The sequence below is a fragment of the Antechinus flavipes genome, chromosome 2 (assembly GCF_016432865.1).
Source record: "Antechinus flavipes isolate AdamAnt ecotype Samford, QLD, Australia chromosome 2, AdamAnt_v2, whole genome shotgun sequence".
Lineage (NCBI taxonomy): Eukaryota > Metazoa > Chordata > Mammalia > Dasyuromorphia > Dasyuridae > Antechinus > Antechinus flavipes.
The window spans coordinates 505,872,357-505,888,156 of record NC_067399.1 but is presented as its reverse complement, the minus strand read 5'-3'; the positions used below and the strand labels follow the sequence as shown (position 1 = coordinate 505,888,156).

Here is a 15,800-nt window from a genome sequence, read left to right as displayed (position 1 = left end):
TTGGGACACTGAGAAGTTAAATGTCAGCCAGTGTGTATCAGAGGCAGCTCCTCTGGTCTTTACACCAAGACTAATTCTCTAGTAAGCCATGCTGCTTTTCACACTATGGCATGACTCCTTAAAAGAGCTGTTTCTCCTTCTGCCCTTGCAAACTGAAGGAGGGAAAGCACAGCCCCAAACTATAGTTGATGCAATAGATTAGGGCTTCTGGGACTTGTTTATTTTTTATTCAAGTTTATTGGATTACAGTTCCACCAGGGTTTTGTGTGCCGCTGGCAGCCATCCTATATTATCATTTCCGCACACGCCTCCCTCCCCCCCATCCACCTGAATGTTTCCTCTGGCCCCGGCTGTCCCAGGGAACGTTCTGCAGCATTTCAATGACTTCTGGAAGTGAGCTTTGGCGGAGCCGACCTTTGAACACAGGATGTGAGATCCTATCGCCTGCTGGGTTGAAAGGAAACCCTGGCACAAAGAAAAGAGCTGGCACAAATGTGCTGGGCTTCCCTTCGCAGCAAGAAATGGAGCTTTGTGCTTGGGCAGCATAAAAGTCTACTAATACTTTTTGACTTGAGGGGGAAGACTAAGGAGGGCAGGGGCTCCAAAAGCCAGCTAGCCTCTAAGGCCTTCTTAGCTTGGATCCAAAAGGTTTTGTGCTCCTATGCGCCTATCATGCACACCTTAGAGAACAGTCCTCTTATTTGTAGCTTAGGGATAGTGGGGCACAGACTCTGGGTCAGTGTTGTCTGGCACAAACAGAAGCAAGGGTTACTAACCCATACATAATGGTCCTTGTGGGCTTCATATTGACTTAGAACACCACATATGTTTATGCATTTCTCTTTTTTAAAAAAATTAATACATCAACAGATTAGAATCCGATAGGAACTACATTTTAATCTGATTTAGGCCACCCTCAGGAGGGTTGTGGATTGCATATCTGTTTGGTAAATTCCTGTATCAGAATTGTGAGGGAATCTTGAATGGAAATCAATTTTGTCAACTTATAAAACAAAGGAGATTGCTTGCCTTTTGGATAGATGGTTTGTCCAATAGTTAGATGGAATGGAAAATCTTGTTCTATGACCTTTTTCTTCCCTCCTTCTGATTGTATAAGATTGAAACAATCTCACACAGATTAAAAGGAAATTTCCCTAATTTTTTTCTCAGTAGTATTTTTTTGTAAGACTTTGTGTTCCAAATTTTTCTCCCTCCTCTCCAAGACAGCAAGCAATCCAATATAGGTTAAACTTGTGCAGTCCTTTTAAACATATTTCCATATTTGTTATGTTGTGCAAGAAAAATTAGGCCAAAAGGGAAAAAAACACAAGAAAGAAAAAGCAAACAAACAAAAGTGAAAATGCTGGCTTTGATCCACATTCAGTCTCCATTCACTGATTTTTTTTTAATTGGTTGATGGTAGATTTTTGTTTTATGATATCAGTTATTTGATGACAAAATTCTTATTGATAATCCTTTTTTAATTTTTAAAAATTTTTATTTATTTCATTAAATATTTCCCAATTACATGTAAAATATTTTTAACATTCATTTTTTTAAATTTTGAGTTACATTTTCTTCCTCTTTCCTGCCCTCCCTTACCCACTGGGAGAACAAATAATTTGATACTGATTATAAATGTGAAGATATATAAAACATTTCCATATTAGTCATGTTACAAAAGAAAGTGTACACATCAAAAAGACAAAAGTTTTTCAAAGTATGCTTCAGTGGGAACTCAGTTCATCAGTTTTCTCTCTAAATCTTTTTTTCATTTTTCATCTGGGTCCTTTGGAACTGTCTTGTGTCATAGTTTGATTAGTTTTTCACAGTTAATCACCTTTATAATATTATTATTATGTACACTGGTCATCTGGCTCTGTTCATTTCACTTTGCATTGGTTCATATAAGTCTTTCCAGGTTTTTCTGAAAGCATCCTGGTCATCATTTCTTAAACAAAATAGTATTTCATCATAATTATATGCCATAATTTGTTTGTCCATTCCCGAATTGCTAAGTATCCTCTCAATTTCCAGTTCTTTGCTAGCACAAAATAAGCTGCTATAAATATTTTTGTACAAGTAGGTCTTTTCACCTTTTCTTTGATCTCTAATAGTGGTCTTACTGGGTCAAAGTGTATATACAGTTTTACAGCCTTTTGTATGTAATTCCAAAATGTTCTCTGGAATTGTTTGACCAGTTCATAGTTTCACCAATAGTGCATTGTTGTACTAATTTCCCATCTCTCCCCCTTGTCCCCCAGCATTTATCAAATGCCTTTTCTTTCATATTAGCCAATTTGGTAGGTTGATAAATTGAGGTGGTATCTTAGAGGGTTTTTTTTTAAATACTTCTTTAATAATTTATTCCTATTTCCCTTTTTATCACGGCTTTCTGTAACTCTGCCTTTCACCTCCCATACAAATATATGCATATGCATGGATGTATACACTCCCCTCTCCCCACACATACCTTTTGGATTGGTTGTTTATAAGATCTATTATCCAAACCCTGGGGATCCGTCCCTGGGCATCCATTGATAAAAAATCATTTTGTACTTTAAATATTTAGATTAGACAGCCTACATTTGAAACTCTCAGGGTCCCTTCCCAGGTAGGTTCCCCAGGAATATATATATTTATATATATATATTCATATTAGAAATGACATACCGACAGATTTCCCTTTTATGTTCTAACTGAAAATGTCTGCAGGGGTTTGTAAAGGCAGAAGAAAAACTAGGTTACATAATGTTATAGATATGTCTAAGAAACACAGGTATTGAAGGTAATAGTTGTATTTCTTTAAAATTTTATTTCTTGCAAATGGAGATAAAGGGCAGTAATTTCAAGGAGCAATAGGATCTTGGAAACTCCAAACTTGATCCCTATGATACCTAATTTTTTGGCTTTGGGGTGGGGGTACTCTTTAGCGCTCTGATTCCTCTAATTGTGAAATTGGAGGGGGGGATTCTTTGTCTTTACTTTCAGAGACAGCTATTACGGACTATATTGAAATCATTGAATGTAAGATACATTGGGATGCTAGTATGAAAGGCACATCAGAGCGCTCAAAGCAAGGTATTTAATGGAGGCTAAATGGTACAATAGCTGGAGCTCTGAGCCCCAAATCAAGAAGACTTAAATTCATTATGACCCCCCAGATATTTAATTGGCAGTGTGATCTTGGACAAGGCCTTTCACTTTAGCTTGCTTTAGTTTACTCAACTAGAAAAAGGTGGATAATAACATCTACCTTCTAGGGTTTTTGTAAGGATCATATGAGATAATATTTGTAAAGTGCACATATACACATGTATACACACATATATGTATAAATATATACTATATATACTATATATGTATATAGCATATGTATTTGTGATAAATATAATATATATTACTTATATACACATACTATATGTGGCCATATACATATGTGCACATATACATGTTACAAGTATTTGTAACATAGTAGTCAGTTAGTAAATGCTTTTTCTCCTTTGCCTTTTCCTTAATGCTTAGAGGGGCTAGACTAGCATTATTCCAATTTCGACCACACCATTGATAATGGCTACTTGGGAATTTTTAAATCAGAATGGTCACCTCTTTTTCCTATATGTTTTCTTTTCTATAAAAAGAGAATTGGATTAAATGAAATATGAAGTCCCTTCTAGCTCGTAACATTGTGTTATTCTATAGCTTAATATTCTGTTTTCCCCGTCCCAATTCTCACCTTCTAAACTCTGCATTCTGGCATTCTGCATTCTGAGGTCCCTTCCAATTTTCATATTCTGTGTCTCCTGGCACCAAGACACTCATGGTAAGTTGCCGACAGATCTTGGCTTATTGCCTGCCCTCCCTACTTCACACTGCCCATGCAGATGCAACCTCATTGCTGTTCATTTGTTGGACATGATCCTAAAACTAATTTAGAGCTACCAGTTCCTTGCTATTTATTGACTTGGTTTGCCTTGTTCATTTACAAGGTTATAGGAGCGTGTCTGTTCACTCCTAATATTGTATTCATCTTGTTTCAGCGAACATGATCTGGGTGAGGATATCTATGATTGTGTCCCGTGTGAAGATGAAGGTGATGATATCTATGAGGATATTATTAAAGTGGAAGTCCAACAGCCTATGGTAATGTGGTTTTGTGTGTGTGTGTTCCCACCCCCATCCCTCACCCTCCTTTCCTTATATTTAGAAGCAGCAACCCTCAAAATCTGCTGATGCATCTCTTCTGATTGTTTGGGCCTTTGTGAAAAGGCAGAAAGAAACTAGATTAGAGCCACTAGTACCATTTGTAAGATTTTTTTTAATGTGTTGCTATGGAATTCTCTAAAGGATTTGCAAAGTTCTAAGTTCTCAATGCAAAAAACAGTATTACAAATAGTTGCTCAGTCCCCATTGCACACAGCGGGCATCATTTCATCCTTTTGTACACAGAATGATGAGGCTGATATTGGCTCAATTAGCCAGCTGTGCATCTTTTATGTGGCAAGTATATTTACTTCCAAGAGACTTGACTAATAATCTGTCTGAAGCCAGCTTCCCCCTGCGTGTGTGTGTGTGTGTGTGTGTGTGTGTGTGTGTGTGTGTGTGTGTGTGTGTGTGTGTGTATATTTTTTTTATCAAGTATAACTCTTCTTCCCTAAGGCCATCCGCCTTCCCTGCTTAAGGATGGTGCATGTAGTGGTGAGGTTGAAACATGCTGGTAGAGTTTATTACGCCTCTGTGACCCAAAGGCTTTGCTTCTTTACCAAATCATCAACAAGTCCTTTCTGTGTGGATTTGTTTTTTGTGAAACCCTGTGCTGCCACCGAACAAAATTGAATATTACCCAGACACCAAATTTAAGTGTTTTTTTTTTAACTTAGTGTTGCACTAACCAGCTGCTGGTGGTTGAAAAAAAGACAACAGAGCTGGGAAAACCACCCCAAAAGTGCCTTTCAAAGAGACATTTCTCATTCTGAGGGAGTGTCTTGGTTTAACTGGTGCCACATTAGAGGCAAACGTGAATCAATGCCTTTCAGAGACCAGTGTTTACTTCCCACACCAAACAAACCTGCTCTTAAGAGAAAGGTAGTTCTAATTTTCTATTTTGTGGGTTTCTCCTCTTCCCACATATGCAATACAGAAGCCAAGAGCAGGAAGAGAGTATAAAGAACAAGTATGATTAAGACCCACAGCTCCTCTCTGTAGAATACTTACAGAGGGTGCATGTTCACCTGCCTCCCTTAACCCAGAGGAATGGGTCTGGGGAGGATTCCTAAGGCTGAATTTCCCTGTCAAAGTCAGGAAGGCCATTTCCAAGGAAAGGAGAGGGTTATGTTTCTTTTTTTTTTTCCTATATTTTTAGAGGAGTTCAGTTTGCCCACCTTAGTGTGAGTCTAACTCTGGTCTACCCTCATGACAGAGAATGGTTCTCAACTCAAGCCTCTTTGGATAGATAATCCAAATTAATCACTGAAAACACTATGTGGATTGATTCAGTGTTTTCTTTCTCCCAACCATAGGGCCTTCTCTATATTCATACATGAAATACAAAAATCTCTCTGCTGACAATTTTGAATTTGACAGAAGAAATTTTAGTCCTAAGTCTTGGTATTTTTCCCTCATGAAGACCTCTTTGATACCAGGCTGTATGTCTAAGACATGTCTTGAGAGCATTGGTCCTAGATCAGGAGGCTGAGTTCAAATCAGACCTTAGATGATTACTAGCTCTGTGACTCTGTGACCCTGTACAAGTCAATTAACTCCAATTGCCTTAAAAAAAAAAAAAAAAAAAAAAGACGTTTTGCAGATAAAATGTAACGATAACAATAAAAATTGAAATTGTAGAAGATTAAGGAATTTAATATTGATTCATTCACTATTGAATGAAAATCTCTGCCTGCTCACATGTCTCAGAATCCATATTGCCATCTCCTTAGCTGTCCTCCCTTAAGAGAAGATATGTCCTTTTTTCCTTGCTTCTGATGATGTTCCCATTTAGGGTGTTTATTTGATCTTGAAATGCACACGAAAAGTCCTAAGATTTATTTTCAAAGCCTGCCAGGGAGAATAAGGGAAGATTGCTTATCTGTGTTCTAGGGAAGAGATGTATGTATTACAAGTACTGCTTTGTGCAGCCCTTAATCTCCCAGCCAGAGAACTGAAACATTTACAGAGTGGCCCTGTTGATCCCTGATGGGATGGAAATAGCGCTTCATGCCTACATCCTCTCGCTGATAAAGCAGGTGGTTTTATTTCCCCTGTTATGCCTGGAATTAGCCCAGTGCTGTCAATGGAAAGCAATGGAAATCTATTCTGTCCTCCTCTTACTCTTCAAGTAGAAAGGTAAACTCCCTGAGGGTAAGGAATGTAATTGTTGTCTTCACATTCCCAGTGTCCTGCAAGTGTTCATTGAATTGTGAGGCTTGTGAAGACTAGTACAATCAGGAGATTTCTAGCCCAAGGTAAAAGCTTAGGGAATAACAAGTCATCCCTTTTCTTTGAAGTCAGGGTACGAGGAAGTGTTCTGTGGCCATGCTCGGTTCCAGAATTGGAGCCATGGTGTGTGTGCACGTATGGTGATGGAATGGGCTTTCTTATGTCATTGAAGGACTGTTAGAACTGGGGCTTGGCTCTCTCCCAGAGCCATTTTGAAGTGCCAGATTGTGGGCATAGCTAACTGTTTGTGCTTCTTCTCCCTTCATGCTTTCAGATTAGATATATGCAGGTAAGTGACAGATCCCAGAAGAGGCATCTTCCCAGACCTTCACATCTTTTTGGAATGAGGCATGAAAGCAAACATGGACAAATACAGGGCATCCACAAATACACCATTACAAATGTTTTTTGAACTGAAGTGAATTCAGCCAGCCAGTGGCAAGTGATAGCTCAGAGTTGCCAGGATAAGTATGTTACCTGCACACCACACTTGTGCCAAGTCTACCATCAATCCACTCAAATTCTGCTATCAGTTCTTCATTCCTGCCGTTCTGACAAGGATAAATGCCCCTCTTGTGACTCAAGAGAGCATTAACTACTTAAAATTTCAGCACCAATGGATTTCTGGCAAATTCTTGGCCCACCTCAAGTATGCAATAGAAGAAATTATTACATTGAATTTACTACATGACCTCTGAGACCTCAGAAAAGGTCATACTACAGACTAAAACTAGGAAATGCTTGCCTTGTGGGTTCCACTTTTTCAGCATCAGGAACTTTCCAATATGAGGATTGCCTCTGGGTTCTGCTTGGCTTTCAAGGCCATAACTGAGTCTAGGACAACTGAAGTTTTGCTCAAAGTTAATACCATTTGTAGGCCTTCAGGAATAAGTAGCACCTAGTTAACAATATAGCATCTTTTTAACAAGAATAATTAAAATGAAAAGGTAGCAGAGTCTAGGGTGATTTCCTGCCTTCACTTCAACTCTTTCATGTATTGGCAACTGTAAGAGCTACCCTGCATTGATAAGGTTATGGAAGCTCTTGTCTCTTCTCCATGCCCAGTGATGGCTCATAGATGGCAGAAGTGGGGGATGAGGCTGAAGCATTTTCCTCAAGGATAAGAAGCACACATGAAATGCAAAGATCTCCCTGCTGACAATTTTGAATTTGACAGAAGAAATTTTAGTCCTAAATCTGTTTGACACAAGGCCTTCTTAGTCTTGGAAAGAAAAGATTCATGGCAGGGATTTGCCTAACTTTCCTTACTATATGGGCCAATGCTGGAGAATGGGGCAATAGATGTTTCAAAATTTATTTTGGACCATAGAAGCAGGCAGAGAGTTTGGACTTCACTGGCTTCTGAATAGCTTTCTCTGTGTTGTATCATTTGAATATGAAGCTGTTCTAAAGATCTCAGTGAAAGCATCACTGAATACTCTGCTCTGATTCAGTCTACCATAAAAATCCATGGCCAAGCCACTTCTAGGAAGTAGATTGTGACTTGGAAATCCTTTCCTTACTTGGGCTTAAACTTCAGTCTTTTGGGACTTCCAGCTCCCCTCAGAACATGTATCACATTTATTGTATAATTTGGCATGACACTCTTTGGTATAGTGGACTTAGAGTTAGGACATCTGGATTCAAATTTCACATTGTGTATTTGCTAGCTTAGAGATCATAGGTAAATCCCTTAGATTTTTAGAGCCTCAGCTTAACTTTTCTTTAAAATGGTGCTAAGGATACTTACACTAAGGATAAGTATACTACCTTACAAAGTTTTTAGGAAGAAAACACTCTAAAAAACCATTGGAATACTGGTGTCAAACTCAGATAGCAACAAGGGCCTCTAAATTGAGACACATATTGACTTCATAAGCCAACGTATTACTATTAGCTAAGTTTTATTGTTTTTAAAATTACTTTTTTAGTCTGGTTCACTTGCAATCTGCATGCTTGATATTTCTGATCTAAAAGACCCCAGTGTTAGTACCTCTTTCATACCAAATTTAGCATTCTGTATATTGACTAATGTCCAGATTGGAAAAGATGAGAAATATGCACCTCTCCCCTGCTTTAAGGAGTTGAAGAATTACAGGTGTGGAATGCTGTTAGACTCAGTTGATGTGTAGATTACTTTTGCTGAACTGTTTCTTTCCTCCTTCTCTCCCTTTAAAGAGAAAGCTGATGGAGTAGGGTAATGCTAAATAAAAAATGCGGTAAAAAGAAAAATGTTCAAAGTATAGTCAACATTTCACCAACGAATTTGATTTTTAAGCTCCTTTTTAGCAGGTAGCTAAAAGCTCTTCAGAAAAAAAGCCTTGTTCTTATCCTATAGCCAGAAATCAGCTGATGGTATGGTATAGTAAAAGAATCCTAGATTGGAGTCAGGATCTGTGTCCAAATCCTGAGTCTTGCTCCTTTTATAACCATGGCTAAAAAATAAATCACTTAATATTTCTGGATCCCTACTTGGTAAAATGAGTTTGTTGTATTAAATCATCTACAAGTCCTTTCCAGTGTTAAGTTCTATGACTCCATGGCACATAAGCCATGGTCTGTGAATTGTCTCTCAATTAAGAGGCTCTGTCCCAGCCCTCAAAGAACTAACAGTCTGTGTAATTAACAGCACCCAGCAGATTACAACTCAGATGTGATCATGTATGTAAAGAATTTTTGCAAGACTCAAAGTGCTATATAAATGTCAGCTAACATCATCATCATTATTATTGCACTAGGTATAATAGAGTTGAATAGTTTCCGAGGGCTAAAAATAATAAGTAGAGATAATTTGATTTCTGAATCCTGGCCGTTGTCATGAATGGAAATTGAGAAGAAAAAAAAAAAAACCACAACAGAATCAGTCTATCCTCTTAATGAATGTGAGTGTGTCACTATTCCAGTTGTTCTATCAGTGTTAATTTAAAAGGACATGGCCTTAGTCCAGACTGCTCCAGTGAAATAGGTGTGGGAGACCCAGCCTGTGAGCCAGGAGGGATTGAATCTCACTGACTAAAGGAATGTTTTCTTTCTAGAAAATGGGAATGACAGAAGATGACAAAAGAAATTGCTGCTTGCTAGAAATTCAGGAAACAGAAGCCAAATACTACAGGACTCTTGAAGACATTGAAAAGGTGAGAATCATTTTTCTGGTCATATTTTTAAAGGGCCATTGAGATGTTAGAAGAAACCAAAAGGTTCCCCAGAGGCTGTAACCTTATATTTCAAATTTAGGCAAGTTGATACCCTTGTTAGAATGAGATGGAGTATAGGGTTCGAGGCAGAGTGTTGTTCTGAAAGTCAGTGGTCAAGTCCCATCTTCAACAGTGATTGTGTGTGACTTTGGACAAATGACTTTAATCTGACTTCGTATGTAATCTAAGTCTTGCCATCTATAAAAATAAGGATAATATTCATGGTATTATAACAAAGAATATTTATAGTTAGCAAGGACCATATTATATGGCATTTTTAAAGCCAAAAGAGTTTATATTTTATTCTTGGACCAGCAGGGAATAACTGGAGTTTACTGAGATAAGCAATGATATAGTCTGATCTCTACCTGGGGCAAAGGGAATTATATTGGCAGTTGGATGGAGATGTAGTGGAATGGAGAGGCAGGGAGAACAACTAAGAAGCAGTAGTAGTGGAGGTAAATGACGAAAAGGGACTGATGTAAGGAAGTGATTGAGTGGACAGGTGTTGGATTTGAGATACTTGAGGAGAGAAAGAAGATTTATGTGGGGGGAGAGAAATATCTGATTAAAGATACTACTAAAGTTATGAACCTGAGATCTTGGGAAAATGTCATTACTCCTAACTAGAAATGGGAAAGTTCAGTGGGGTGATGGGTTGAGAGTGAAGGTCGTCATGTATAATCACCTTTTTATTATTCTGTTATAGAAATGCTTGTTTTTATTCTATAAATTAAAAATAAAATAATCTTTAAAAAAAAAAAGAGAGTGAAGGTCGTTTTGTTTTGGACATGTTGAGTTTGAGATTTCTGAAGATCTTTTCTTCTCACATTATAAAAGAAGTGCAAACATCCTCCTTCCCATTTAATAGATGAGGAAACTGAGGCACTTGTCCAGGATCAAACAGTCAAAAAGTATTTCAGAGATGATTCAAACCCATCTCTCCAGCTCCTCCACCACTGTTTCCATTTTAGCACTCAAGTTCTCAGAGCCATAATCCTACAGTGCCATAGTTGAGAATTCAATCCAATCCCCCCAACACTCAATATCCCTGGATTTATAAAACCTGGACTACTACCCTAAAGGTCTAAGCAGTTCCTCTGATTCAAAGATGTATTTCCAGAAAATCTTGGTAGTTTTATCAGCAAATTCTAATATCATATTTTGTAGCTCATTTATATCTATTTATTTGTGTATGTGTTTATTCCTATTGTGTATATCCTTTATTATCCACTCTCTTATGTATATTCCCCCTTTCCCCCAAAAACTATTTATATATACTTTGTATCTATTTATTTACATAAGTGTTTGTTTCCTTTTTCTCAGATAGTATGTAAACTCCTTGAGGGCAGGGATTATTTCTTTTTTTGTCTTTATATCCCAGCTGGTCACTTAGCACAATGTCAGGCATAGAGTAGGCATTAATAAATGCTTGTCAGTTGATTTACTGAAATGACTACCCCTGTATCATTCCCAAAAGAGAAGATGTGGACTCTGGATTCAAGAGCCTTACAACTTGGCTAGGGAAGTAAGCTTTATATACATTAAACAGCAGCCTGTACTGTGCTGTATGGTTGAGTACCAGATGGCATGCATCAAACTGATTTCGTATGCCAGAGAAGATCACAGCAGAGGAGGGCATACTGGACGAGATGGGACTTAAGCTGGATTCTAGGCAGAGAAGATATTGGAAGTCTGGGAAGCCTGGTGTTCGTGTGCAGCCTTGTCAGAATAAATGAGCATCCGCTATTCCGAGAAGGCATATGAATTTGCTGCATCTAAAGAGCCATGTGTTTAAAAAAAAAAAAAAACCAGGTAGCATCTTCCTTGCCTCTTTATCAAGGCTACCTTCTAGTTACTGGATAGTTTTTGGTTTTTGTGGAGATTTTTTTTAATGTGGTAGAGTAGACAAGTTTGTTATAGAAACTAATTGGATTAAAGTAATATTTCACTGCCTGCATTTCTGGCTTGGAAATTGGGGTCAATGAATGCTGATTGTCCTGGCTTGTAAAGGGAAGCCTTTCTTTCAGTAGCCAATGATGTCATTCAGGCACTATTTCCCTGCCTCCCTCCCCATCTTTGCTTTCCTGCAGTTCTGCCCCCACATTCAAATCCCACAGTGACTCCATTGATTGGTCACTTGATGCTTCCTTTTCTAAACATTTACGTTGCTCATCTGGGGGGGAAGAAAATACTTTAGGATACTTCATTGCCTGATCTCAGTTTATTTTTGGAAGTCAATTATATAACCTGAGGTTTAGATCAGAGCAGGAATATAACAACTGCTTTAGGATAGATTATGAGAGGTTTTTAGACTTTGCCTTGGTCCAGTCTTGGGCTGGTTCTGGCTAGGAACTAATCCCCAACAATACTTCCCCATTTGAGTACTGGCGGCTCTCATTCGTTTACAATGTTTAATGTCACATTGAATCCAGAGAGTTTGGATTTTTTCCCCCTTAGAGCAGGGAAGTGCCATAGTCAGTACTGTAGCTTACAAACTGATATTGTTTAAAAAAAAAAAAAAAAAAAGGTACATCAGCCCTGAAGTCAGGAGGACCTGAGTTCAAATCTAGTCTCAGACACTTATGCATCCTAGCTGCGTGATCCTGGGCAAGTCACTTAACCCCAAATACTTCATCAAAAAAAAAAAAAAAAGGTAAATCCAGAGAAAAATTACATGGAGGCAAGAAAACCTTTTGAGCTAGAAAAGAAGAAAAAAAGAAAGGGTGGGATAGAAGACTACATTTGAAGTTGGGAACTTGGGATTTGGTTCTGACTTTCCCATTACCAGTCACTTGAATGAGTTATTTTCACTCTCTGAGCCTCACTTTTCTTGTTTGTTAAATGAGAACAGTGATTCTTCTGTGTGATGCTTATTAAGCTCCTACTGTATGCAAAGCGTAGGTAAGTGATGGAGATATGAAGAAAAATCACTGCTCAGTGCATTGAGCAGAACCAAAAGAATATGTACATAGTAACAAACAAGATTATATGATGATCAACTATGATAGACTTAATTAACTCTTCTCAATGATACAATGATCCAAGATAATTCTTATAGACTTGGGATGGAAAATTCTATCTGTACCAAGAGAGAGAACTATAGAGATTGAATGCAATTTGCTTTTTTTTTCTTGTGGCTTTTACCTTTTGTTCTGTTTTTTTTTTTTTTTTTCACAACATGATTAATATAGAAATATATTTAAAATAGTTGTACTTGTATATCCTATATCAGATTTCTTGCTCTTGTGGGGAGGGGGAAGATAAGGGTGGAAGGGAGAAAAAAATGGAATTCAAAATTTTACAGGAATGAATGTTGAAAATTATCTTTACATGTGATTGGAAAAATAAAATGCTATTGAATTTTTTAAAATGACTATACTACATGGTACAAAATTCAAATGATTTCTTTCAGTTACATTTACCTAGGAAATATTACCTCATGTGTATATTTGGTTCTCTCTCTTTCCAAAACTATTACAAGAAATATATGTTCAAGGTTTTGCAAGGATTAATGTTGAAAAATTATCCATGCATATGTTCACTAATTTTATAAAACATGAAAATAAATATATTAAAAATTTTTTTAAAGAAAGTAGTGTCTTTAAGTCACTGATGTTTCTTTTATTTTTCAGTAGTATTTTATTTTTCCAAATACATGCAAAGATACTTTTCAACATTCATCTCTGCAAAACCTCATGTGGCAAATTTCTCTCTTTTCCATTCCTGCCCCCCTCCCCAAGCAATCCAATATAGGTTAAATATGTGCAGTCTTTCTAAACATATTCATCATGCTGCACAAGAAAAATCAGATTAAAAGGGAGTAAACCACCAGAAGGAAAAAAAACAAAACAAAACAAGGAAACAAACAACAATAAAACAAAGATGAAAAAAGATCCACATTCAGTCTCCATAGTTCTATCTCTAGATGCAGATGGCACTTTCCATCCCAAGTCTATTAGAATAGGCACTGATTTTTCAGTGGGGGCCTGGGTAGAAAAGCTAGATGGTGCAGTGCTTAAAACTCTAGATTGGAATCAGAAAAACCAAAGAGAGTTTTCAAATCCAATCTCAGACACTTAATAGCTTCATGACTCTGTAGAAATCACTTAACCTCTGCCTACCTCAGTTTCTTCATCTGTAAATGGGGATAGTAATTATACTTTCCTTACTGAGTTGTGAATATCAAATGTGATATTTATAACATGCTTTGTAAAACTAAAAGTGCTCTTTCTCTCTCTGTCTTTAACTCTCTCATCATTGTTATTATTCAAATAGGATTAAGTACTAGATCTGTGATTTCATTGATGAAAGGAATTCCTCTTAGTTGCTTTTCATTAATGCAAATGAATCCCTTTTTTGCCATTCATAATCTTAAAGACTTGTCTGGAGCTGATCCTGGGCAGGGCTGCAAAGGCCCATAAAACTCTTTAATATAGCCTGAATCAGATTAAAATGTAATTGGGAAATGTTTAACAAAATAATAAAAATGCAAGAAGACATATATGATGTTAACTTGTGATTTTCTGAATGATTATGTAGCCCTTGGACATCTGTTTATAATATCAAAAGGCCCACAGTACTGAGAGGTTAAGTTAGTTCCATAGGATCACACAACTAGAGGCTGTAACTGAAGTCTATTCTTGAATTCCCAGGACAATTCTCCATCCACTATACTACTCTGCCTCTCATCACATATAACATAAGGTAAAGAGAGAGATCCAAGCAATGCATTTCCTTATGCCTATCTACCTTCAGGTCTGCTGTGAAGATAATGTGAGATAATAATGAAACTCTTAGTAAATTGATAGTTTATGAGTATCAACCTTTACTCCCATCATAGGTCTCAGAGATGCTGAGGGTTCAAATAGGACAATGTCAACTCAGAGGTATTTATTAAACACCTACTGTGTGCTAGATACTGTGCTAAATGCTAGAGATACAAGATATGTTAGATACAGGTTTTAGGAGAAAATGAGGATTGGAGGGCAATATTCGTATTGTGATCTTGGATGATTGAGAAGATGGTAGTGTCTTCAATATATAAGGATATTAAGAAGAAAGGAAATTTGGGGGTGGGATGGGGAAGGAAGTAATGGGTTCAGTTTGGACATATTGAGTTCAGTTTGGACATATTGAGTTTAAAATTTCTATGGAATATCCAGTTCAAAGTGTTAGAGACAGTTAGAAATATGAAACTAGAGATCAGGAGAGAGCATTTATTAGATGATCTCCAAAGTTCTTTCTAGCCCTAAATTCCATATTCCCCAAAGAAATAAATAGGAAGTGCCACAGGAAGCCAGAGGAGGGAGACTTGTTCCTAGAATATCCAATTTTGTCATCTTGGCCTTTAGAAAGTTGTCTGTGGAGCTTTAGTTCAAGTATTACCTTCACTCACAACCTAAAAAACAGCTCTTCTTTTTCAGATTGCCTTAGAGCACTTTGGATTTGTACTTTGTTCCTATCACATACTTTAAAAATTAAATAAGCAAATTTTTTTAATTTATTGAATAAAACAAACATTTCCATAACTTAGTATAAGAAAAAATATGATTGCTCATGAAATTGCAGATCTATTATTTACAAATTGTTATTCCTTTCAAAATGTATAATAAAGTTATCACATAAATCTTATTTGCTTTTTAACCCTCCCCTAGAGATGGCTACTATTAGACACAAATGTGTGTGTGTGTATAAGTGCAGATACACATATGTAAAAATCGTTCTATATATACTTCTATTTATCATTTCTTCCTCTGGATGCAGATAGTGTCTTCCTGCACATGTGCTTTGTAGTTAATTTAGGTATTTATAATAGTCAAAACTCAAAAGTTGTTCTTTATACCACATTCTCTTGGTTCTGCTCATTTCACTCTTAATTATTTTGTGTAACTCTTCATGTTTTTCTAGGATATTACATATGTGACATATAGTTACATATATATTATTTTTTAAAAGCATTGGTATCTTATAGTATTATATTCCCATACTTATGTGTGGAGCAAAGTTATTTAGGATATTCCCATTCTTTGTGTTTGTATCCACAGTACCTGGCATAGAGTAGGTACTTCATAAGTACCTGTTTATTTGGAGATTGATGGCATTTGTTGCAGAAAAACACAATCCCTGCCTTCAAGGAATTTAACAGTCTGACCAAGGGTCTTTAACATT

At 37.0% G+C, this 15,800-nt stretch overlaps 1 protein-coding gene across 2 annotated transcripts in view; it reads left to right on the top strand.

Moving 5' to 3' along the window:
* Positions 1-15,800, top strand: part of VAV2 (vav guanine nucleotide exchange factor 2) — a 446,728-nt gene that overhangs the window by 351,654 nt on the left and 79,274 nt on the right. For both annotated transcript variants that reach the window (XM_051980290.1, XM_051980289.1), the window contains exons 5-6: positions 4,041-4,143; positions 9,471-9,569. In XM_051980290.1, coding sequence (XP_051836250.1) covers positions 4,041-4,143; positions 9,471-9,569 — 202 coding nt within the window. The remainder of the gene's footprint in view (positions 1-4,040; positions 4,144-9,470; positions 9,570-15,800) is intronic.